Genomic DNA, 25322 nt, shown 5'->3' with positions numbered 1-25322 from the left:
GCATGCACTAAATACTGAGACGAAACTTGCATTAAGCTCAAGAGCATGGTTATGTGAGAAGGAAGGGCAGGTCATTTTGATCATTTTAATATCTGTGTCATGACAATTAATATTGCTCTTCCCTGCCCTGCCCTTCCTTTTTACGGTCCAGCTGTCTTCACCTTTCAACCAAGTGGCTGGTGCAGCTGGATCAGTGAAACAATTTTTACCCTGCATGTCTTCTGAAACAAAAGCTGCAAAATATCCCTCAGCAAGGGTTTCTCCCAATATTTCTTTCATTTATTCCTTTTGTGCTTTCTGCCTTCAGGCTTCCTTAAAAATGTAATTCCTATTTCTGTCACAGCATCACCCTTCAGCCTGTCCTGGAGGAAGGTGACTTCTGCTTCTAGGTGAACCTAAAAAGAATCAAGTCTGATCAGTTAAGCGAAGAAATCCCCAGTTTTCCACCCTCCTCCAGTATAAGAGCTTTTTTTTCTCTCTCTCCCTCTTACCACAAGAGGACTCCCTTTTTCAGGTTTCATAAGAAACAGATTTCTAGATTGTTTTAAATTGTCTTTCCCAACTCAGTTAATAAAAAGGAAATTTATATGCACTGGGATTTGTATAATACATTACTCTTCATTCCAGTGCTTTGCTTTCTTCTGAGAACCTAAATTGTATACTTCATGATTTTGTGATCATAGAATTTCCTGGTCACATACTAAAATTTAAGATATAATACTTTTGTTAATTAGTCTTGTATCAGATACCGTAACTCTGAGTCTGATTTATATGCGTAATACTTGCTCAGGTTTATTTTCTCTTGAAATATAAAATACATGCCAAATTAGTTATTGGCAGTAACATAAAGCAGAAGCTCTACTGCTTAGTAACTTTAAAATTATGCCCTCTATTTATTATTTTGTAAAAGTTTTAAATTTAAGAAAAAAATTTGGAATGCCATCTGACACACTTCTGATGCTTTGATTTTAACATTATATTTATCCACATTTTGTTCTCCCTTTCAGCAGGTGCTGCAGTTACCTGAGAATATTACCTATCTCCACATATTTGAACCTGGGGTGAGTATTACTGGCTACAGCTATGGAGGAAAGTGCTATAGGCTCAAGAAGCAGTGAAGGAACCCAGCATGCCCCCATGGCTCTGCATATTACATGTCAGCTGGCTCCCCAATCCCTCCTGGCTTTTGCACCCAAGTCAGTCACTGAAGAGCCGGGCAGAGACAGTGTGGAGGTGAGCCAATCTGTGTGTTTCTCTACCTCAGGATCCAGGGTCAGTTTGACCCTCTTTTATTTAGATATAGACATTTAATCTGAGAGCTTAAACAATACTGTATTTTCATTTATCTGAGCAGGTGGGTTTGCTTTCCTGTGCCTCTGTGAATTAACAAAGAATGGTGAAAACAGATATGCACTTCCTTACCATTTCCAAGGCACCTCTAATCACCCCACAGAGGAGGTTACAGTAGCAAAGTGATGCTCGTTCTGCTGGCAGCTCCTCCACAAAGTCCACTAGTGGGTTTTTGTCCAGGATTAAGGAGAATTCATTTCCTGCAGCACTACTGCAACTCACACTAGGGGTGATCCCAAGGTATGTCTTGAAAGCAACCTGCAAAAGGATGAAACTCTGTTGCCTGAATCTGCTATATACAAACCAGAGGTGAAACTTTAGAATGCAACATCCTGTACACTAGTTTTGCCCCAGGAAAATAGGGGGAAGGGCCAGACAGGCTAGAAATCAAACTAGATTTGCCTTTTCTGTGTTCAGCTTGAGCCAGCAATGCAAAACCAGAGTTATGTGATGCTCCAGGGAAACACAACAGAAGGCTGTCTGTTCTGTCTTTGATGTTCCTACATTTACAAACCCATACAAAGTGGTTTTACCATTATCACTCGTTTGCTTTTAGTCTGCTTTCAGACATGTTATACTCCCCTGGGACCATTAGCCTTTGTATTAGGTCCTTCACTACATTGCCACAACTTTTACCATCACAGTTCAAGATCTCCTGCAACTGGTGTGTGTTTTCAATCTGATCTCCACCTGCAGTCACAAAAATAACAATAACCCAGCAAGAACACGGCTGTCAAGACTGCAAACTTATTTGATTACTTAGAGCATTACTTGCTTGCTTTCTACTACCGCTGAATGTTACTGTAAATGTGCAACATCTGCTCTGCTGGCGGCGGGGTCCGTTCTGCAGGCAGTGACATCACGTTGTTATCTCGGCAGTGTGTGGGCAGGCGGGCCAGCAGCTCGTCCTCGGCAGAGCTCTCCCCTGCTGCAAACTGCTGCGAAGATAAACTGTCTTGGTTTTTACCTCCTTAGTGAGTATCAGACATGGATGGTTTCCAAACAGTCCTAAAGTTCTTCATCGACCGGAAAACTGCTATAGGTTACAGTTTTATGGCACTGCTGACAATGGGAGGTGAACGTGTGTTTTCTCTTGTTGCTTTCAGATGCCCTTGCAGCGGTGAAAACCTCAGGTACGGTTTGGTATTTCTCTTCTCCCCAGCTCTTGTTTTGCTAGTTATTGGATACTTCTTGAACAACAAGACCTGGAAACTCTTTACAGGCTGCTGGGTGAATCCCAGGAAAATATTCCCGAGAGGGAATGTCTGCCATTTCTTTTACGTCTTTGGACAAATCACTTTAAATGCCCTGGTCGCCCCAGTGATGTGGCTTTCTGTGGCTTTGCTCAATGGGACTTTTTACGAATGTGCCATGAGTGGCTTGGACACTCCTGCCTACTTAAAGGTGGTTTGCAACAGAAAATCTGAAAAGTGCTTTGGAGAGCTACACATGGTAGCCTGTGGCAAAAGCTCCATGCCCTTTTCAGAGAGTGATGAACTAAGACGAACACTTCAAGCACAGTCCCAGGTAAGAAAAAATATAAATAAAGAGCATTATGCAAATTGTATTGCTGCTATGATTTATCTGTGAAAGATCCTAATGTCAGATATGTTAAAACCATTGGTTTCATGTAAACAGTGTTTTGGCAAAGTGCAGCCTTGCAAAATACAATCCATCTTTCAGTTCAGTTTGAGCTGTTGCATACTTCCTGAGGGGCCCCACATACTTCCTCAGGGGCAGTGTCAATAAAACCAGAAAACTTTAAGCTTTCTTCCTGAACGGAGAGAGCTCTAAAGAGATAAAAATGACTGAATTGTTTAGGAGGCTGATTTAACAGATGTCATTTCATTAAAGAGGTCTGTTCCAATAAAAAATTCATGCTATACTCTCTTATTTTAAACTATTGTAATGAATGCACATTGTACAATATAGAAGAGTGTGATAACCACATTGAAATCTTAGGTCACTAACAGTAGAAAGGTACTGGAAAACAAGATTTTTGACAGACTTGTGACTGCCTACATAATGTGTTTGTGTTCCTCATATTCGTGATGCCAGATGTGAGCACATTTTTGTCCTGCTTAAAGGAAAGAAGAAATTCTAACATAAAGGAAGCAGAACACGCAAAGCTGAGATTTTATTACATTTTACAATATTTGTGTAATACAGTTCTGCTCACTGCTTTGTAACACAAATAAATTCTGAGACAAAGAAACAAAGCAGTGGATGAAAAAAAAGCCACAGAAAAGGAAAAACACTGGAGCCAGGAAGTTTTTGTCAGGCAATTGTATCCATCTGGAACAATTTCCTCCCCAAGAGCCAGTTTTATTTTCAAGTCCTCATGCAAATAGGAGTGGAATGCAGACAAAGCCTGCACTGTAGACAAAGCAATTTATTTGGGAGTTTTAGAAGGAAATAATAAACAGTGCTTCAGAATTTATGTTGTATGCATAGGAAATAGTGAAAGACCGGTGAATGGGTTTATAGCATGAGAATACATGACTTCATTTTCCAACCTGCAAGAAAGTGAAAATCTGCTAAAAAGAGCAATTTCTCAAACACCCACAGAAATCATCAGTCACTACAAAGTGATTGGGAAAAATAAAAGAAAGCTAAACTATTCTTCCCTACCAGTTCCTAACAAGAGTTGTTTGTCAAGCTTCTCCATTTCACAGCTTTCCTTGAGGAAACTTTCTATATTCCCTCAGCTAAATACAGATTTTTACTGGTGGTTATTTTTTTAACATCAGTGCAAGAGTTCACATGAGAAAGGTTGCAGCTCTCCATTTCATCACCATTAGAGCATGGGAAACAAGTTCCAGTTCATATGGGTCTCTGAAACCTAGAATAATTTTTCCACAGTGGAATATTTTCCACTGTTTCTAAACAAGTATTACATTTTTTTGCAAATGTTACACATTGCAGTAGAGTAGATGAGTAAAACTATTGGCTAGGCCAGTGGAACAAGGCATGAAAAAATTGTCTTCACATCTCTGCTCTCCTTAGAGGAGAACATCCCATAATAACAATTTCAAGCAGATTTTTCCACCGTCATCCCTTGCTGGGGTAGCTCCTTCTTTTAAAATGTTCTTAACAGAATTTTGTCAAACTCTGAAGCTCCTACAGGAAAAAAGCTAAGTGATGGTGCAAAGGCATATTTCAGCAAAAATTAAGTTCTCTGAAAATACAGAAATTGTTTCTAATAAGTGTGTAGATGAATAGGGTTTAATTCCAGTGCTAACGCAGACCTACCAATGCACATAATATTTCTTCTTCGTCATGCCCTCCTGGCATTCTCACAGAACTGGGCAAAAAGATAATTTTTAACTGGTTTTAGCATAAAAATAACTTTCCATTATAAAGGATTGATTCATCAAAGTCAAGAAAGGTTCACAATAATAGCATAGATTCCACTGAATATTCTGCTGAAAGAATTGGGGAACATTTCAAATTGGGGAACACTTTAAATTTGAGAGCATCTTCTATATTCCTGTTAGTTAATGCAGCTGTTGCGTTTGAGGGGTTTTTTAATTAAAAAGAAGTCAGAAAACAATACATCTAAGTGAGCTCACAATTAAAAAGTTGATTGATCTGGGACGAAAGGTCACCCCTTTTGGTTTTGTAGTTCATCATGATTTAAAATTGTGTCTTAATACTAATTTTTGTTGGGTAATTTTATTTAACGCTTTCAGGAGATAGAAAACTTTTTACCACCTAGTGACTGATATTTTATTCTCCAGATGCACTTTTCTCTTTGTGTGGCAGAATACAGAGAGCAATTCCAGTACGCTACATGCCAGATGGTTACGGTTTTGCAATAAACTCTGATAAATATTCTCTCTAAATTACTCAGATACTACTCCTGCTCTCAGGTCTGCTCTCTTCTCTGTATAGCTCTATTCAGCCATTACATTATTTGATAGATCATTTAGACCTCTCGTAGATTTTTCTTCACATACAGTCTTCTAGTTGAGGTCTGATTTGAAATCATCTGTCTCTGAACATGCCACTGCCATTGCACTGGTCATATCTCTTCAGGGAACTGTTATCCAAGTTCCTTTTGTTATAATATGGTCTAGGGAGGCAGTAAGACTCTAGTATGAGCCAACTCTTCTAGACTGTTTCACCTTACACTGTAAAAATCAACCAGCTTTTGCCTTCCTGAGAAAAAGACACTAAAATGAGCACTTTTGAGAAGTCTCAATCTGATGGATTTCTCCTTCCCTTCAGTCCCCGTATGGATGCCCCATTAACATCAATGCCAGCACCAAATGCAAACTGGAATGAGATGCCTGCAGCAGGGTTCCAAAAGGAGTAGCAGGTCCTCCCTACAAAGTGTGGTCACTCAGTCAGACATTCGTGATTTAAGTAGCATTTTCACTTGCGTCTTTTTAACCTGAAACTCATTTCTTTTGCTTTCCCAGATTTTAGGCTGGTGTGTGATAGTTACCACAGCCCTTCTCTCCCTACTAGCCACTTGCTGTGCCAGCTGCCAGTCAAAAGTCAGTCACCTCCAGCAGATGTTCGGGAGAGTGTATGAGGGGACAGAGAAGGAGCAACTGGAGCATATTTTCCAGCTGTATGCCACCAAGCTGAGTGAGCGAAACCTCAAGTGCTTTTTTGAAAACAAGGAACCAGAACCGATTTCCCTGCCAGCTTTTCAGGCATGGGAGGATGCTTCCCAGCTTTACTCTTTCAGCAACAGCAAACAGCATTATAGCACAATTCACAAGCTAGTCGAAGAAGGCCGGAAAGGAACCAGTGAGGAAAGGGAGACAACGCTGGACTTTGTGGAAAGAAGGGAAATACCATAAATCAATTTTCAGCTTTTTTATATCTTGCTAAAATAGCATACTTCTAGCTGGTTTCATCTCTATTTTTTTTCCCACAACAGTCTCTTTCTTCTTCATCATATTCCCTTCCAGTAATACACTTGCTCCGAAAGAATGGAATGAAATTATTTCCCTATGTCAGTGAAAAGGCTGTGGTCCTCCATGTCACCCAGGGTTCATGCTTTACTAATGTCACTGGCTGACAGCAAGAGCTGACAGCAAAAAGAGATGAATAATGACTTCTACAAGTGGGTTTTAACAATATCCCATGTAAAAGGTGTAATAGCATTCTCTATGTAAATCAAGAGACCACCACTAAGTAACATCATTTAAAGTGTGTGAATATGATAATAGAAGATGTGTGTGGCTTTCTGACAGCCCACAGAAAGTAAAGATTTTCCTTCCAAGTCATTTCCAGGCGAATTGCAGGTACAGCCTCGTTTTAAGGCACCAGCAATCCCTCAAGACTTCTCTCTTTGGATATTTTGCCAAACATCTTCTCCATATTATCTTCTCCAACTGAGAATTTCTGTTTGTATGGGTATCAAGTTCTAGTATTGAGTGGGTTTCAGGCACTAGGTGCGGCCTGTAGTGCTATGTAACACTGTTTGTACTGGGCCTACAGCTAGTGTACAACGGAGGGCCTGGAATGAAAATTCCACTTTTCAAGACAAGAAAATATTTTTGCAGAAGACTGATTTTCATTTTTCTGAATATCTTAGAAAACTTAGTGTCGGGAGCAAGAAGAACTGGCAAGTGAGGCAACTGCATAATCAGTGCCTCTGACAAATGCGTTTCACCCCAGAGCCCTATGCTTTACCTCACCCACTAGGAATTCACCATGTGGCTCTCACACAGGATATCCATCCAGAGTATTCTCAAACATTGTATAAAAGGAGAAAAAAGTTACTTTCCCTGGGGTGTCTGGGCAGGCTTTTACGCAGCATTTTACTGCCAGTCTCTCCGAGTCTGCAAAGAATCATATTTTTGCTGTGCTTGAGTCAAGCTCTTATCTACAAACCAGGGTACTCTGCCCAGCTGTTCTCATACTCACTGTGCTTCTTTCAGCAGGTAAAAGTATCTACAGGCATATACAATTACTCTTTATGAAATAAAATCCAAGAGCTAATTCCACTGCCTGCTCAGAATTTTTTCTGTATGTTTTGAATAACCTGTGACCTTTCAGACAATGTTTAAACTACTTTTATCCCAGGTGATTCACTTAGCAACAGACTTAGAACATGTCATACACTCAAATGCTGCAGCTGAAAGCACAGATGCAACACTGTCAAAATGAAAGTCACAACAGCAGACATGTCTGACACTATGCCTGGCATATACACTGGGTTCCTCTCCTGGTATAGCATCCACCTACTTTCAGGGTATATGACCATTCCCGTTTGTCTGGTTTTATATTTCTTTATGAGAGCTGCTCCAACATCTTCTGTTCAGCCCCATTTCACCTCCTCCCTACATGCAAGAGGAGAGGAGACACATCCTGCTACCTGGGCCAACCTTTCTTTTCCAAAACTGTCTTTCCACCTCCTTCCTCAGTGGTACCACAGAAAACCACAGAAAGTAGAGACGCAAAGGGGAGGACATCAAGTAGGTTAATAAGTTGATCAAGGAATATGGGAAACATGGATTGATGTAAAGATAAGGCCTCCATTTTGATATAATATCTGGGACACCGAGTCAAAAGCATAGCTGGTAGAGGGAAGAGTGGAAGGACAGACTGATCACACTCAAGGCTTTTGGCATACTCTTTTCCTTTGGAAAAAAGCTCAAAGCTCTGCACTTGAGAAGTCAGGGCCATATGAAACAGCAGTGCTTCCCTACCTAATCTTCTACTGTGGAGGAACAAAACCAAGGTGCATTCTCCTCTCCTTATCCTTACCCTGCTTCATGTTTGCAGGTAATTCCTACTGAGAGTGTCTCCACCTCCAAGACAGCTGCTGAACAATTCATGCTGCAGTGTGTGCCTGGTAGAAGCCCTCACTGATCCTCATTCCCAGGGCTGTGTGACTGTTTTATCTTACAAAAATGCCTATGACCTAATGCAATTTTCATGTGGATGCTGGAATATTTCCATAAAACCAGACAAAAATAAAAGCAAGTTTGACCCTACATTTTCAACTGGAATCTGTTTTTGGCAAATTTAACCCTGTCCTTCAAGTTGCTATCGCAAAAGCTGTTTTCTATCAACATCGTCCCTAAATTCAGCAGCTACCATGGTAGCTCAGGATGAGACAAAGACTACTGTCAACACTGTCCAAAACAAACTGAAGAGAGAGAAAAAAACCCCAACAAACAAAACCAAACAGCGGAATCAACATTTTCTGCTGCAAAACTTGGATTTTTCATTAAGTCTTACGTCCATCAAAATATGAGTACACAGGAAACTTCTGCTCAGTTCTCTGTGCTCTGTCCCTCAGTTTACTTATTTCAATTCTCTTAACTCTTCTTCCACTACACATCTGCTGCTCCCTCAAACTAAAGTATTTGTTATAAGAATAAAGACGTTTTAACTGTGCTAAGCCATCATACGCTTTCAGTTTAGTTTCAGCTATACTTGGCATTACAGTATGATATATCTGACCTAATTCTATTGTTTAAAACTTCCTGTGTAAATGAGAACTTGCATACATAAAAGAAGTAGCTGGTTTGCAATGGAGCACCAAATTAGGGCAAAATCACAAAGCTATAAAGTGAAAATTGTGAAAACATCTCATCAGGAAAAATAATTGAAGCACATAGATAAGTAATTCAATGAACAGATATGAATATTTACAAAAAAACACAGGCTATGACTGGATGTTAATTACTTCAAAACTACCATTTACAGCTTCTCAGAGAGTAAAACAAAGGTCTTTTCAGTCTTTGTGACTCCAAAAGACTGGAAAGAAAAATGAATGAGCTGTTTTAAAAGTCATAGCCATAAATCTGTTTCATTTCTATTTATGAAATGAAAGAAAAAAGAATATTTATTTAGACATGTACACAGGCTTGCCATCGAAATTATGCCCATATAAAGCAAAATCTCTCTTTTGAAAATGATACTAGCAGCTCTATGAAATTATATATTGTTTAATGTCAAACAAGAAATCTATGCAGTCAGAATTAAATACGTACCACTGACCTTTTCCAAAGTCTCAACCAGCATTCCCTCTCTCTCAAGCAGCAAGAATAAAATTCATTAACATTTTGATGATGCTCAAACACAGTCTAGAATTACCGAAATACTTAGGAAGCCACTAACTTATCAGTCCCGTTACATACTACTGAGGACTTTTCACTACAAAATGTTTTATGCATAAGTAATGACAGAAAGTAAGTAAGTACAGACTGTTAAATAAGTGAAAACCATAATTTCAAATGGCATCATAACAAGATTAAGGAAGGACCAGAATTAATCTGCTTAGAAGGGAAAAGCAGCCAAAATAATATTTCTCCTAGCACACATTTCATTATTAGTATTTTTCAGTCAGTGTTTGGTAAGGCAAGTTGCTTTACAGCAGCTGATTCCAAACTTTTCTCATAAACTTTTCTTTATTCTTTACAGTACAGCACTTCATTTTTCAGTTTACTGTCTACCACTTAGCACAGCAACCTGCTGTATGCATTTCTCTCTTACCACTAAGGTCTGGAAAAGAACATTTAACTACTTTGTAAATTCTGCTAGCTTCTGTCAGACTTTCAGACTGGCCAAGGGACCTTGTGTGGCAGCACCTTCCATGACAAGGGGAATTACATCTCTTGTCCTACAGCTCTGGGCTTGGGGGTGACATGATTGGATTACCCCATCCCTTGTTGTCCCCAGGGACCTCTCTTCAAAGAGCTGCAGAGACTTAATTTTCTGCATTCATGGGGTACTGAGCATCGACAATAAAGCCCATCTCTGCAGTCACTGCTTTTCAGCAACAGATGTATCCTTAGGCACAGCACTGCTTAGTAGAGCAATGGAGGCTGTGAGCCAGCACTAGCTCAATGTGAACCAGAGGGTGTGGTCTGGCTGCTTCCATCTCTGGCATGCACAAACACCTCCTGGGGCTGGAGAAGGTAACACTAGGATTAGATCTAAAACCAGAAGCTGTATATTTTTTGCACGTTATTTGAATGATGTCAAGGTTCTGTGAGGAGGAATCGAAGTAAAAATTTGTCTTTGTAGGATTATAGACCAAAATTATCACCCTTATCCCAAAAGTATCTACTTAGTTATACTCAGACCCAAATTCTGAATCCAGTCTTGGACATTACTTCTTCAGCTGAGCTTTGTTCTTAATACCATTCCTCAGTTGGTTTCCATTTTCTCACCCCAGTTTGCCAGTGAGAGCCAACTTTATACGGCCTATTTTATCTTTTCTTTATTCAGTCCCCAACTGTAACCATGCCAAGTCACAGGACCAACATGAGAAGTCAGTCAGCACCATGAGAACTTAGAGTAGAAGGGCTCTTCTCCAGTTCGGTATAAGGCAGCAGTAAATCCCAGGCTTTGCAGTCTGAAACAGTGATTGAAGTTTTAAGCCCTCAGTCATTGCCTTGGGTGCACCTTTCCTCCATCTTTATTTCTTAATATGGGAAGGTGGCTTTGTAGTCCTCATTTTACGTTTTTTTGTTTTGTGTTGTTTGGTTGATCTCTTTCCATTTCCTCAGGGATCACCCACAGCCTGACCTTCCAGACTTTTCCTGTGTTTTGCAAAAGACTGCTGGATAACAACTATGCTTACAGGACATTTGGCTCTAAGTACTTGAAGTACTTAACTGTCTTTATTTACTTTAACTTTGAACTGGTTCTACTCATCCTCAAACAGATTTATACCTCAGAGGACTTAGTACACCTGAGTATTTTCGCATTTTCTCCTGGCTGAGAACCTACTGCTGAGGAGTTAAAGGCATTATGTAAACAGATGAGTGATTCTGAACAGAAAAATTTAAGAGTGTATTTGCAGTTACTTGCTGGATCACTTTACATATGTTTTGTTGGTATGTGCCTCAGACAAATGTGCTTGAAGAGCATTTAAAAATGTTTTGCCAAAGAAATGTGAAAATGCTTTCCATATCACATTTTGCCTCAGAAATGCTATACTCCTACTACAAAACTCCTCTTTTAGTTTGCTAAAAATAGTCCTTTCAAGAGACTGTGTGTACTTTAAAGTTAGTTCAAATCATTCCAAGTAATCTTTTATTTCTCTTGGTAAGTCTCTTTTGAAGTACAACCTGCAGAGGAATAGTGTCTTTTTCCTTACTTAGATCATTAATTTTGCACCGTATTGTGCTGTTGAATCCCCTGTACTTAAGAATGGTGGTTCAACTGTAATAGGGCATTTGTAAATAGAAACATGAAGAATAAGACCAGAAAACCAGATATCTCGCATATACATGAAAATAAAGTACCAATATCTCCTAAAGTAGAATGTAAAAGTGAACAAAAATGTGATTTTGCAGCCTGGTATCCTTCTTTTAACGAGACAGTGTATTTTAAAACAGTGATTGAAATGCTGCTTGTCTCATGGGTTTCATTCAGCTGCCCTTATTATCTCCAATGGATCCTCTACCCCAGCTCAGCTGATCCACAGGACAAGCTTTGTTATATATCATCCTGATTTGAGACTCCAAAATAGACTTTACTGAAGTAAGAAATTTAGTTTCGACTCTTTTATGAGCTAATGGGCTCTGGCTGGCTTTTAGCACTGTCACCTGCTTCTCCTCTAAACTTTGGCAGGTCATGGTGTACATGTGTGTTTTGCACATGTGCACCTTATAGCCGTGCCAGCAGAAAGAGTTTCTCCATTTCTGTCACAGCCATCAGCTTCTCTATGATAAGCATCTTAGAATAATAATGTAACTTCTGTCCCTCCATCTGAGTCCGATGCAATGTAGGTATTTCTCACGGAGTTAATGTGAGCAGGACCACACACCATCTGGCAATATCCACACACACTTTGAACTAAGATACTCCTGTATAACTAGCACATCCTGGTGCCTTAGTTCGCTACATAGAAAGTCTGCTGCTTCCCAGTTCTATGGGTTACACATAATGATCACATAATGAGATCACATGCTGCTGAAAATTCTCAAGCAATCGAAAAGTACGGCAGGCATACTTTTGCCTCCTAAAATGAGCCAATGGAAATAAATCTCTGTTCAATTAACTGATGCCCTGATCTCTCCTCTTAGAATAAATGATCACATTGTAAATTTCTCTGGCATAAAGTGTGGTTAATTTTTGCCATTGGGAAAGGCCAGGCATATCTTCACTGGCAACACTTCATAGGTGGGAACCATAGAAGATAGAAGGGATCATTCATCATGACCTGAGCAGGTGTTAGACTGAGCTAACTCAGTATCTATGAACTACCACCTCCTTTACAGTGACTCAGCAGTCTAATGAGGCTAGATGTCTTAAGAATTTCTCTTTGAGCTTCCCCAGGAATTCTGACTTGCCCATGGGGGCAAAAGTAGATCTTTAGAAACCCATATATTGCCACTAAATTTCCTCCTAGATATTTCTTTTCTGACAGAAGTGTGAGCAACTACTCAATAAAAGGGAAATTTCCATCAAAGAAGGTGAAAATACACACTGATTTTATGTTTTTAATTTTATTATTAGATTTGTGGGTAGTCAGGAAAATGTTCCTCTCATTTTCCTTTCTTACAGTTCTTCTTTCCTACCACTGAGATTTTCTTTTTGCAGAAAAGCCTACGGCTTATTCTTAATATTAATTACCATTTTAAAGTTAAAAAACACCTAAGATAATTATGGAGATGATGAGGAGAGTCAAATGGCAGAACTAAGAATATTGAAATTTAAGATCTGTATGAGATGGTTAAGGCTTATGCTCCTAGGAAGAGAAAACAGTGAGGGAATATATGATTGGAAGTTTGTTAAAATGGGATCATTTTTTTTTGTTTATTGCATTCTCCAGCAAGTGTAGAAGAAATCAGCTTAAGCTGTGACAAACAAAACAAACCCCCACCTCTTTATTTATTCTAATGGCAAAATGCCTCATTGGCTGCTAGAAATAGAAGAACTCTAATTTCAGCTTAGTAACTGACTTTAAGGTCAGTTTATGTCAGGGGCTGGCAGCTTCTTACAGCTGGTATCCCATTTTGTGTTATGTGTGATGGAGTTGTAGATAAGGAAAAGGCTGTATTTCATCCAGTGGAAGCATGGATGTGACTGTGGAGTGTTTTTTGTTATGACAATCACGATACAGCAGAAAATGTAGGCAACTGTTCTGGAGTAAACTGATAGAGGAGGATAAAACTAAGACCACTGAATCTGATGAAGCTTTAGAAAATGCGAATCTTATTTACCTGTGCAATCATGTCTGCAGTTTCCGAATAACTGCGGCATTTTTTAACAGCTGAACGAGCTAAAAAGTCATCAATCAGCCTTACACCAATGCCGTATCCCCTAGAGAGGAAACAAAGAAAGTTAACATTCAAAATTGGAAGCTTCTTACCATCTCTCTAATGTGTCTCTTGTGCTTTCTCGAAAAAATAGATGCATGTTCCATATTGGGTGGCTTTGATGATGACAGATTTTTCTGGTCTACATTCTTTTTTCTACCACATTTTGCAACACAGTGGGATTGCTGTTCATGTAGTCATTTAAGGAATCATACTTCTTTAAGCATGATACTCCTGGCAAGGATGATATGAATTGTCTATACAATTTGTCTTTACATTGTATATACATATATATATACTTACATTTACATGTATGAATAAATATTAGATAGTAGATACATAAGCTTAATATATAACTAACATCCACAATATACCTGATTAATACTGCTTTGTCACTAAAAAGAGGATAGGATAAAATAGCACAGTTTCCACTATTCTTCTGGGATACCCGGTGTTCTTCTCACACTGTCTCTGTAAGGAGAACAAAGCAACTGTCCCTTTGGGTCACAGCCTTCATCTCTAGGCTGGTATGGAGTTCAGCAAATCCTGGGCACACTCATTGCAGCATTCAGGTGCCAGGAGAACCCATAGGAAATGGACTCACACCTGATCTCTTTCACTTTCTCCTCTTATCTCTTCACCTCATTTTTCTCTCTTCCTCCACAATTCCCTCTTCATCTGTTTTTCTAACATGTTCTCTCCCCTCATCTAACTAGGAAAAAATCAGGAAAAAATCCCAAAGCTGCTAGTTAACATGGAGTTTCAGTACACCACCATCTTCATTTTGTATTTAAAATACTAAAATTTTTTAAAAAAATGAAATAAAAAAGGATGGAAGATAATGGATTTTGTTAATAAAAAAAATACTCATTCCTAGTTCTTACACATTAACAAAGGTCAGTAACTCCACAATGTGCGAAACAGCTGTGCTCCCAAGCATTTCCAATAAAAGGAAAGAGTTTGACACGTATCTTGTGAAAGAATGCACACTCAGCTCAGAAGTGCTTTTAGGGAGTTTTTCATTTCCATTTTTTGTGGATGTTGGCAGCCTCTGCCTGTTTGTCAGAGGCCCTACATCCTCAGTGAAGCAGTCCGAAATAAATGGAGTCTCTTACCAGTTTCTGTACCACATCTTTGTCAAGAAGCCAAAAAGAAATCTGATGTCTAATGTGATGACCACAAAGTGGTTTTGGCAGTGTGAAGATTAAAATTGCAGTAGATCATGCATCTAGAAACAATGAAATATTTATCTATTGCCTAAGTATCAATAACATTGGCAAGTATGTCATGAGCAATTAGCAAGGTATGTATTGGTGATGTACAAGACTACTTAGATACTTTTCAACTTTTATGCCTCAGATTTGCAAAGTCAAATTAATAATAAATTGACAAGCAGTTGTTTGGCAACTGCACAGTGAAAAACACCCTTCTCATTATGGACTATATATGTACAGAGAGAGACAAGAATACCATCCCCACCTGTCACAAGTCTGCTGATCTACAAGGTTTCTTCCTGAAACTAGGTTGTTTTCATAATCACAGTAGAAAAGAACAGACATATTGTTTTAATGAAACCTGTAATTATATCATCAAGTCCTCCTCAAAACAAAAAGATTTTATAGAATCAGCCATAATAATGAAAACATAGGTAGCAAAATCTGTCTCCACACATTCTTCCAGAAGTCTGTGCACTCTTTAAATGTATGATTTTCATCACAGCTGAATGAGAGATGGCTACAAAATAAATATCTGAGGGATGTTGTCCCTCCTAAGTTTGTTAATAAATTACTTTTCTTTTTTCCAAATAATGATTTTTTAACTCACTCTTGTGGATAGTTATTGGACTATAGCTCATTTGCAAACTTTCAGGTTAATAGTAAAGTGGTCAGTTATTCTGTCCACTGTGATTGCTGCAAATCCATTTTGCATGTCCATTTTGGCTGAAAGCACAAGCCTTACTGTTCTGCCAAAGATCTTAGTATATCATGTTAACTAGCTCAAAAACTGTTTCTTGCTGATTTTCCATGATATCTTTATATTAATGGCAGTAATGCCCAGGAATCTCAGTCAGGATGACAGGATCTTGTAATCACAGGATCTTCATTTTCCAAAGAGATTATCCACTTAAAAATCCATTCTCATTGACTTTTTGTGCTATCTCACTATTAAGAGACCATTGCTATATGGTCTCTTAAAGGTGAGAGGCCCATCTGCTCTTAACCCAATGAGGGGGGAAGCTGAAATGAAATACATGGATGTAGGAGATGAAATTTAGAAGTTTATATTGTTAATTAGTATAACAAAAAGATCAACAAGGAACAAGTGTAAGCTATGAAAACGATCCTGACACCATTCTTCAGAGAATTCAAAAGCTAATTGTCGTTCTTAATTCACAAATTAGCATTATTTCTGTTGACAGAATATCAGACTGCATCCCTGTCATCTGTGTAATCCTAGACAGAATGCTGGAACTCATAAGATAACAAACAGAAAGCTGAGAGGTAACATATAGCTGGACAAACAGCATTATGGATAGAGCTGAACATTTCAAGCAGTACTTACATTCTATCTAAACAGGTGTTGACATCTTCATCATTTTCATAGTCCTTGCACAGCTGGGCTACCAAAGCCCCATATGTCAGTACAAAAAGTTCTCTGCTCTGCCAGGAAATCAAAAGTGAAGCAAACTAGAATTAAACTTCTCCAAATTTTTAACTGCTACTGGATTAACAGCAAGGAAGAATAACATTTGCATTAATAAAGAAACTATTGTCTATGGATGCATAATCGCTGAAATCCACAATGCATGTGTGACAGAACCTGAATTGATTGTCACTTGAGTCTGTACAAGGATTTTGCTTGTCAGAAATACCATTTCTTGGGATGCTTGCAGTTACTTTCATCAAGTGCATTCTTGCATCCTATAACTTCATGTATGTATGCTGGATTGATAAATGCTGTCCAATGCATCGAAGAATAATGACAAACATTTAGTTGCAGGAAGAATAATAGAGGCAATGAGCTATTAATTCTTTTGCAATAGGTACAATAGTTTACAAAGGTAGGGTTGATCTGATTCAATTCATCAGCTGATTTCTCCAAAAATAAAAAAACTAAAAAGCAGATAAAAAATTAAATGCAAAATAGTGGAAAAATACTATAATTCAACACCATTGTAACAAATAGTGACAGGATGAAGGGGGCGGGTGAGGATTACAGCTGCTTGCCCAAGGAGCATGGAGAGCAACTGAACATGCCAAAGGCCTAACTTTGCAGAGATTCTGTCTAAAGTGCTAGACTGGGATCTTCAGCTGTGGAGGAATTAATTAAAGGAAGTACTCTAGCCCTGTGGCATATGATTAGACTAGAGGCACTTTTCGTTTATAGCCTGTGGAGAAATTAGTGAATAACAATGAAAACAACAGAACAAATCACATGAAGAAAGGAAGAACAGCTTGGTGGAAAGACCTATTCCTGCTTTCCTTGCTTCAAAAGCTTGGAGTTTAATATGCAGCCATTTCCTAAATTCACCTTAGTGATAACTTCTGTTTACAAAAACATTGGACACTTGGCCAAATTCTCATTAATGAGTTTTTAATGGAGTAAATGGATGTCATACAAGTTCTGTATTGTTGTATTATTATTGTTCAGCAAAAAGTCTGTGTTGTAATAAGAACAATACTTTAGAGAAACCCAAGCATATTATATCAACATAATTGTATTTATCATCCACTCTTGCAATCCATTGGAATACTTTTTGCCCATAAACTTACGTACATGAACCTAAATTATCTTATATTCTTCTGTTTCTTTGTCAGTGGAGACCTCTGTCCCCTTTTCAGAAATTACCACAACATTGCTGTAAAGCCTTCTGGACCTTCTTCACTGCCTGAACTCCTGTCAGAAATTGCCATTCACCATACAGAGAGCCCTAAGGCTCTAAGTTTCTGAAAAAAGGTTTATGTGGATTTGAACCACTCAAGCACTAACAGAGATCTTCTCTCTGTGTTTCATTTAGAACTGTCTAACCAAGGAGGCAAATAAACCTGGCATTCCTATCTTTGACCATAAATCACCCAAAGCACTTAAACTTCTGTTTCTGAACAGATCATAACCTCAGAAAATTTGTGCCACTCTTTCCTAAGCCTGTTCAGAATCTCAGCAGTAGGGATAGTAGCCATGAATGCTGCCAGCCCCTCTGCTCTTGTACCGACAGACTCATCCCCATCCTTTCACTACTTTCAGACTGTTCAGAAATATGACTGCATAATATACATCAATACAGTAATAGCTTACTCTTACTCCATGCACAATTTTAAACACACATTACAAAAATGTCTTACTATTTTGTGGTTCTCCGGCTTTCTTCCTGGTGACCGAGACATGTTGCTTATGTAATTCCTGATGTATTCGATTGTCAGTTTATGTCTGTTCTTCCTCAAGCAGCATAGTTTTCTCTCAATCACTGTATTTCCTCTTTCTCTTCTCTAAAGTTTTCTCCTCTCTGCTCTTCTGCCTTTTGCATGAGATGTGTTTGCTGCAGTCTGTAATGCTATTGATGCTCCTCCTATCCTCTATGTGTACTGAGCCCTTTGGGAGGAATTTGACCAGCAACAGATCTGCCTCTGTCCACAACATAAATAACCACTTCATCCATGAGAATGATACACAGTGAACATCCATGAGAAGTCAAATCAGGCAGCCCCAAGACATTCACAGGTTTTTAGAGACAATAAATTAATTCTGTTGTTTCTATCAGACTTTGGTGTTTGAAGAGCTAATGAAAGCTTCCTTTCTGAAGAATAAACACACAGTTGCAAGACACTGCTGCAGAAGGTAATTAAAAATTGACAATTTTCAACCTAAAGGAGCTATAGTCTCATGTCAGCTCTGACTGCTTTAGTCTGGTGAGTTGATGTCTGCCTAAGCAGGGGCAGTGTGTGTTATAAGGCACTGCTACCACCATGATTCTGCAAAGCTGGCAGGACAGATATAGAGAACTTCCAGCTTCCCAGAGTAATGAACTGTGTACCTGGTACAACTAGCAGCTTGTGCAAATGGCACTTTCATTAACAATGTTCCTTGGGGGTGTTCTATCATTCTTAGCCTGTTATAGCCCCTATTTGTAAATATCCTTGCTATGAACATCCAGGCTTATTTTGCCTGTTTTCCTTTGTAGTAAATTTGGCCTATATGGTTAGCTTAGATTTGTGATAAATTTCAACTATTCTCACAGGTGAATTTAGAAATTAATCAGATAGCTGTCATTCCTTATAGGACTTACTTGCACATGTAGTCCCACTGAGCCCTCTCAGGAAAGGAAGGAATAATATATGGCCTCATCTGAATGTCATGCTGTTACTAAATTTATATTAATTAATAGATTCAATGTTAGAGTAAAAATACATATATTTACTACTCCAGATATATGAAAAGCATTCAGATGTGATTTTTTTTTTTGCAGGTGTTTTTCTGGCCCTGTAAAATCCTACTCCATTTTATAGGTGAAACTATTGTAGGTACTTCCAACATCTAAATTTAAATAAATTTTAAAAGCCAGTCATTGCAAGTATCTAGATAGTTACTTGCATTTCTAAATTGAGTCTGCGATGGGTTGGTTTCTCCAATTGTCCCCAGCTGGCAAAAAGCATCAAATATGTCTCACATTGCAAGTCATCCCATATTCCACAAGAAAGTGTACTGCACTGTATTTTAAAAAAATTGTAAAAGATTATTATTGCCATCATTTAACTTCAGTGAGGCCATTGAAAAGCACTTAAGGCTACCCATAAATGACCACCATTTTATTTATATGGTTCTGAATATGTGGATGAATTACTTCAGCCTGCATTATTAATACTATAATAATGAAGGAACACTGTGAACCAGACAGTGCAATGTATCATAAGGACACGTCATTATTCTTTGAAAATACATATGTGCACACATGTAAATTCCCACACGAGTTCTTATACTCAAATCCCAGTTTGGCTGCTGCTTTGTCAATGTTTCTGAACAAAGCAATGCTGTTGCTGCCTCCTTGCCTGCAGAAGCATTTTCAGTGTGACCTGCTGAAACTTCTTTGGTTATAGGTTACACCTCTCAGGAACTGTTTTCAAGAGGGTCTTTTGGGATTTTAGTGCCTACTTTCTGCTGAAACTCTCTGCAGGAACCAGAAATGTCATATAAATTTGCCTATAAAGCACAGGTAAATTCCGAAGCAAAATATGTAAGCTAAACAAAAAAATCATTAACTGGTTTCTATTCTTCCCTTAAAGCTTATTATTTTTCTCATCGGTGCTTGTCCTAAATAAAGGGAGAGGACCTTCTTCCTTAACCAAGCCAAAGAGACCATGAAAATGACTTGGCAGCCTGAATCCCACCTGTGAATTGGCAGAACATAGGACATGGACAGTGCTCCCCTCAGCTCCCAAAGGAAATCTGTCAGGCAGGCACTTTCACAGCATGCTTTCTAACATGCACAGGCAGGCTTGACATCCATGCAAAAGAGAACTCAAAATGCACCTAGAGGGGCCACAGAACATCAGCCTTTAGGCTGCTAATTTAGCAATGAAAACACATGAACAGGACCAGAGAGACCAGGGTTCAGTCTCCTCCTCCTCCAAACTTCACAAGAAGCAACCTTCAGACGGAAAACAGAAGAACACTTCACTTTCTCCCTACGTTTTCCTGGCCAGTAGATTACAAAATCCTAATCTTTTTCTGATCCAATAAGTATCAAAATCCTCTCTGTGGGGAAACTAAGTGCAACTGGAAGAACGGGAAAGCTGGAAAACACAGCTTCTTTGCACCACAGTCACATCACATTACTAATAATAACTGAGATTTTGGAAGAAAGAGATGAGTGAGTTTTTAGTAGATCAGGTGGAGAAGGGGGCTGAAATCAATCTCTACCCTCTGCCATGGTTGCTTTATTTCAATAAAAAGAAAACAAGAGAATAAAACTTGTTTGCTGTGTATGGGAGGATAGGAAGGCATAATATGTCTTCCAATAACCATGTTTAAAACAAAAAAGACAAATCATTCTCAGTTCTTAAAAAAAAAAACAATTTTTCTCATAAGCGAGATTACTGGCAGTGAGTTCAAGCTGACAGAGCCCTGCAATATGACAAGCAAAACCATGGCTAAGGTTTACTCATGCATCCTATTTGTCTCAGATGTCAGATGTAAGCATCTCTGCCTCAGAGGCCAGCTGGCTGGCACCTCAGGTAGTGCTGTTTCAGATTGCATTCAGTCCTAACTCTTCTCGGGAATCAAATAAAGAGCCTAAATGTCTACCCCAGGACTCTGGGTTCCTCTGCAAACGCAAGTACTTAAAAGTCTGATGTGCCGCCCAAGCTCTTAATTGGATTCAACCCTATGATTTCTTCCATAATGGGATGACCCAGCAGGATCACTTACAGCAGAGCACGAAAGCAAGTGCCAAAGAAGTGAAAATGCAGAAGTGCAAAGTTGTAGTATTGATTGTTTAAATTACCGCATTCAACAGCCTTAGGCTGACTATGAATATTTCAGTATTGTACACCATTTCAGTTTCACATCTAATGTGTTTCTGGAGTAAACAAGTGATGCCTGGGAAAGCCTTCCTTCCTTATAAACAAAATAAGACAAGGGTTCCCAAAGAAAAGTCAGAAGCAGTCAATCAGAGATTTTAAAACAAACTGAGGCATAATGGAAGACTCGTTAAACATATCTTCAAAATAATTCTGTAATAGCCTAATGGGTTTATTTCACTGATTTTTTTTTCAAAATACAATGCCACTAGTACAAAAAAATAGTTGAAAATCCTGTCATACTGAAAGAAAATTAAGGTTCAAAATGGCAATGATTACACAGCACGGGGATTTTGTTGTGCTACTGCGCTGTCCAAACACCTAAACACTTAAACAACAAGCTCCAGAAAAGCTGTGGCAAAGTGCTGCTGGATGTTTCAGCATGTTTCGCTACTGCTTTTAATTTTGTGCAATGGTGTCACATTGTTTGAGAACCAGTTACTGGCAAAGACCTCTTTCACAGATGGTGAGTGGGGATGACACAAGCAGGTGTCTGCCCTAGCAGAGAACTGGAGGAACAAGGTCTTGCATAGAGAACCAGCAAGGCACTTATAACATGACATCCATTTGTATAACAGCTGAGAGAGTGTCTCTGCTATACAAGCAGATACCATGGGTGCTAAAACTACTGTTTCAGATAAAACTTATTATTAGCAACCCTCTATGTAAGGGGAGGGAAGAGGTTGTGCAGACACTATTATATCATACAATCAAGTCCGCACATGCTGGAGACAGAGATCTGTAATGGGAAGACAATTTTCCCCATAGACTTTCTGGCTGAATTTCGCTTTCTGTTCTTGGTAAAAATGTTTATATTACAGACAGTTGACTTCTCAGTACTTAAACAGAAGTATTTGCATAGTCAGATCAGCCTAGGTTATGCCACGTATAGAACTACTGGATAGCATGGCCATAGAAAAAATGCAATCCAGAGGAAATCATACAGAGTAAAATGTTCTAAATTTTTCAGGCCTCTACTTAAGGCTTGATTTGTGACCAATGCCCAGAGCCCAGACTATATATCTGAATATCCAGAAACCAGTTCTGGAAATGCTTAATTGAAAAATTTCTATCTTTCTCAGCCCACAGAATGGGACTGACCATACTTACAAAAAATCTTAAAACTTGTAATCACAAGTATACTATATAAATGCCAGCTGGCTTGACACTGTGTGAAGTGAATAGCAGATTATACATTACCAAAAAAACCCAAAACCCAAAAAACCCACCTTTCCAAAGGAAACCAACACTATCAGGAAAAGACATATGCCCGCTTCTTGCCACCTACAGGTGAAACACTAAAATCCTCGTAGTTCAGCAGATAATTATGTCTCAGACTCCAGTTTGGAGAGCAAATTGCCCCAGAACTGACATTAAATACAAACAGCACAGGGATTCCAAATGTTGTGCCACTTATGGAATATTTTATGGGTTTATTTTAAAGTGGAAGCATTTTAAATTTTAAATACTTCATTTTTTTATTATCTGTCCAGTTGTCAAGTCTTTCTTTGTTTGTTCTTTTAGGGAGAACAGCTGAAAGGTCTCCTTTTTTCCTTTTTCTTTTGTGTCCTAGTCTTATGCCATGTTCCTGCTAATTACTGTTGATTAGCAAACAGCTTGGCAATTAATCCTGGCAAGTTAGTCATCAGTTTGATAGCACTGCACGTCATCCAAAAGGTAGGGGGAATTTATTGTTAGTTTCAGTCAATTAGCAAGGGGCTGGCAGAGCTCACAACTGCCTAAAAGCTCAGTGTTCCAGAACTGCTGAGATAAATTACTGAATCAATTAAATCACATCAGTGGATGTCTGCAAGCATATTTAAAGCTAGCAAACAAGCTACTGAGAATTAGTGGGAGGAGAAAGACTAGCAGGAGGTTTTTTTGGTGTTGTGTTTGGTGGTGTTTTTCTTAAGCTGTGTTTGGTGGTGTTTTTCTTAAGCTGTTGGAGCTTGTTCTGTTCTGCCATTAACATTAGTTAAATATAGCTAAAAGTTGGTGTTGACTTAAAGCAAAATAATCTGGTAAAGAGTAAGAACTAAAATGGCTTTCCTTCCAAAGTGGTTAACTTTTCTGAAAGGCAAAGAAGTTGTTATTGCTAATGCTATAATTGCAATACTGACAATTGGGGGGCAGCAGCTTTTCTCTTTTTTCACGTTCAGCTGTCCCTGTCACGTTGGACAGAACCTTATTTATGGGCTGGCTTTCCTAGGAGTTCCTGCACTGATCCTTCTGATTGTTGGCTATGCCCTGAATAACCAGACTTGGAGGCTGGTTACAGGCAAAAGATCTCATTTTGAGAAGGTGACTATGTCAAACCGGTTCCTGAAATGCAAATTGATCTGCTTTGTCCTGTGTAGCATCACTGGGAGAGCACTGGTTGCTCCAGTAACATGGCTAGCAGTCACCCTGATAAATGGCTCCTATTATGTCTGTGCTGTGAGTGAGTATGTCCCCACGTATTATTATGGAGCTAATCCTAATGTTACTGCTAGTGAACACAGAAGGATACTGGCTACATTTCCATGCAGTCAGTTAGTTCCACCAGAGATGACCCGGGCAAGAGATGAAGTGATTCTCCTACTCCGATACCAGTCGCAAGTGAGTAACTCATGTTGTTTCTGTTGCCTCTGAACCTAATGATGAGAGGTAGAGTTAATTCAGCAGGCAAAGTGTTAGGATAGAAAAAGATCAGTGCCTTGTGTCCTGAGTGCGAAATCTCTGTGTGTTTTGACGCCTGCTTTTTTTCTTCTAAGTGGAACTGAATTTTAGGTATATAAATTACTATGTCTCGTTGTCCCACTTGTTACCTGTTATGAGAGGATATATTCTTCCTTGTGTAGTATCCTGAAAAGTACTATCAAGTAAAACAAATGAAAGTCAAAGAGCCAGGGAGGGTATTAAGTTTCTTCATTAAAGCATAAGAAATGTGTGGCTAAGGGGCTCAGGCTATCGGAGTTTCATGGGAACCAAGATCAGACTCGATTCTAAAAGTTTACATACTGGGTAAATAATGGGGTGAACATAAAGTTGACACTTCAGAGAAAACTGGTTTTAAACAGGCCATAAGGTAATACAGTCTAGAAGTTATGTGGCTTCTCTTCTAACAACAACAGCTGTTAGAGCAATATACTTAAAGTTATATAACAGAACTTCCTTAAACTTCACAAGAACAAGTGACTTTACTACACAGCTGCCTCCAGTAGGCAAAGACTGTGTTTGGTGGCAACAGACTTCTTCCAGGCTTATACCTTGTTGACATTATTATTTAGGAAAAGCAAGTAAAGATCACATGGATTTTCTGGTGCTCAGAAGTTACCACTGTATTTTCAGCTGTAACAGTTCTTTACTTTTTCTTTGTAAGGTGGCTGGCTGGCTTCTGATTGCTGTGGTAGTCATCACTGTCTTCCTGTCTTACTGCCTGGCAAGCTGTTTCTCCCCGCTCAGCTTTCTACATCTCAGATACTGGAGCAGCTATGTCCACAATGAGCAGGAGCTCTTTGATGAGGCAACGGAGCAGCACTCCAGGCTCTACGCCATGCAGCATGTAAGGAAGTTTTTTGGCTTTGTCCCAGGAAGTGAAAATGTAAAGGAAATTCGCATCCCATCTCTCAGAGAGTGGCAAGCCATTTCTGGACTGGCCTTTCTAAAACAAGTGGACGAGGAGCACTATGATTATAGTCTTCTCCATGACTGGGCACTCAAGGAACGTGCAAATGGAAAATACTTGAAGACTGATGAGGACCCTTTGATCAAAACACAGCTCTGAGGATCCAAGCCACCACACCACCTTGCAGAAATGCAGGACCCTGTCTAGCTCTGTATCAGACCTGAGCTGCTCTGGAACTTTCCAATGCATTATTACATTGATATATAAAGTATGTGAGCAAGTACATCTTGTTAATGTAGTCCTTCAGCACACACAGATGCCTTTACTGATGGCATCTGACTCCTATGGGATGTGATCTATGTCTAGATTAGGGTGGGCTGTTTCAAGCTGCAGCTCTCTGCTTTCTAATAGTTATGCTAAAAGGATAAATATGTACTGGGAAAGTTATTTGCAAATGTTTTTTTAAAAATTTTTTTCTTCCTATTAAAAAGATTTTTAATAGCTTTGACTGGATCCTCTGAGTTAGTGCATTCTGTATAGAGCAAA

The 25322-nt window shown here is 39.0% G+C and overlaps 2 protein-coding genes across 5 annotated transcripts; one reads left to right on the top strand and one right to left on the bottom strand.

The window, feature by feature from the left end:
- Positions 1-223: 223 nt before the first annotated feature.
- TRAPPC3L (trafficking protein particle complex 3 like) lies at positions 224-18168 on the bottom strand. 2 transcript variants are annotated; one of them, XM_008931403.2, is made up of 5 exons: positions 17939-18168; positions 16158-16255; positions 13500-13599; positions 1423-1608; positions 224-395 (listed from the first exon to the last, which is right to left on the bottom strand). In XM_008931403.2, the coding sequence occupies exons 1-5, from the start codon at positions 17978-17980 to the stop codon at positions 276-278; spliced, it is 546 nt and encodes a 181-aa protein (XP_008929651.1). In that variant the 5' UTR covers positions 17981-18168; the 3' UTR covers positions 224-275. The 2 variants fall into 2 exon arrangements, with proteins under 2 accessions (XP_008929651.1, XP_017925986.1); XM_018070497.1 differs by having other exon boundaries at positions 16158-16250; positions 17939-17999.
- LOC103764488 (calcium homeostasis modulator protein 5) lies at positions 2271-25059 on the top strand. 3 transcript variants are annotated; one of them, XM_018070495.1, is made up of 2 exons: positions 2271-2877; positions 24531-25040. In XM_018070495.1, exons 1-2 carry the CDS (start codon positions 2338-2340, stop codon positions 24933-24935), a joined length of 945 nt encoding a protein of 314 aa, XP_017925984.1. In that variant the 5' UTR covers positions 2271-2337; the 3' UTR covers positions 24936-25040. The 3 variants fall into 3 exon arrangements, with proteins under 3 accessions (XP_017925984.1, XP_008929648.1, XP_008929652.1); XM_008931400.3 differs by lacking the exon at positions 24531-25040 and adding an exon at positions 5775-7645; XM_008931404.2 differs by lacking the exon at positions 2271-2877 and adding an exon at positions 23096-23767 and having other exon boundaries at positions 24531-25059.
- Positions 25060-25322: the final 263 nt, after the last annotated feature.

Source organism: Manacus vitellinus, unplaced genomic scaffold (assembly GCF_001715985.3).
Source record: "Manacus vitellinus isolate BGI_N305 unplaced genomic scaffold, ASM171598v3 scaffold_4_pilon, whole genome shotgun sequence".
Taxonomy (NCBI): domain Eukaryota; kingdom Metazoa; phylum Chordata; class Aves; order Passeriformes; family Pipridae; genus Manacus; species Manacus vitellinus.
The sequence above is the reverse complement of the archived record's forward strand: the minus strand, read 5'-3'. Positions and strand labels throughout refer to the sequence as shown.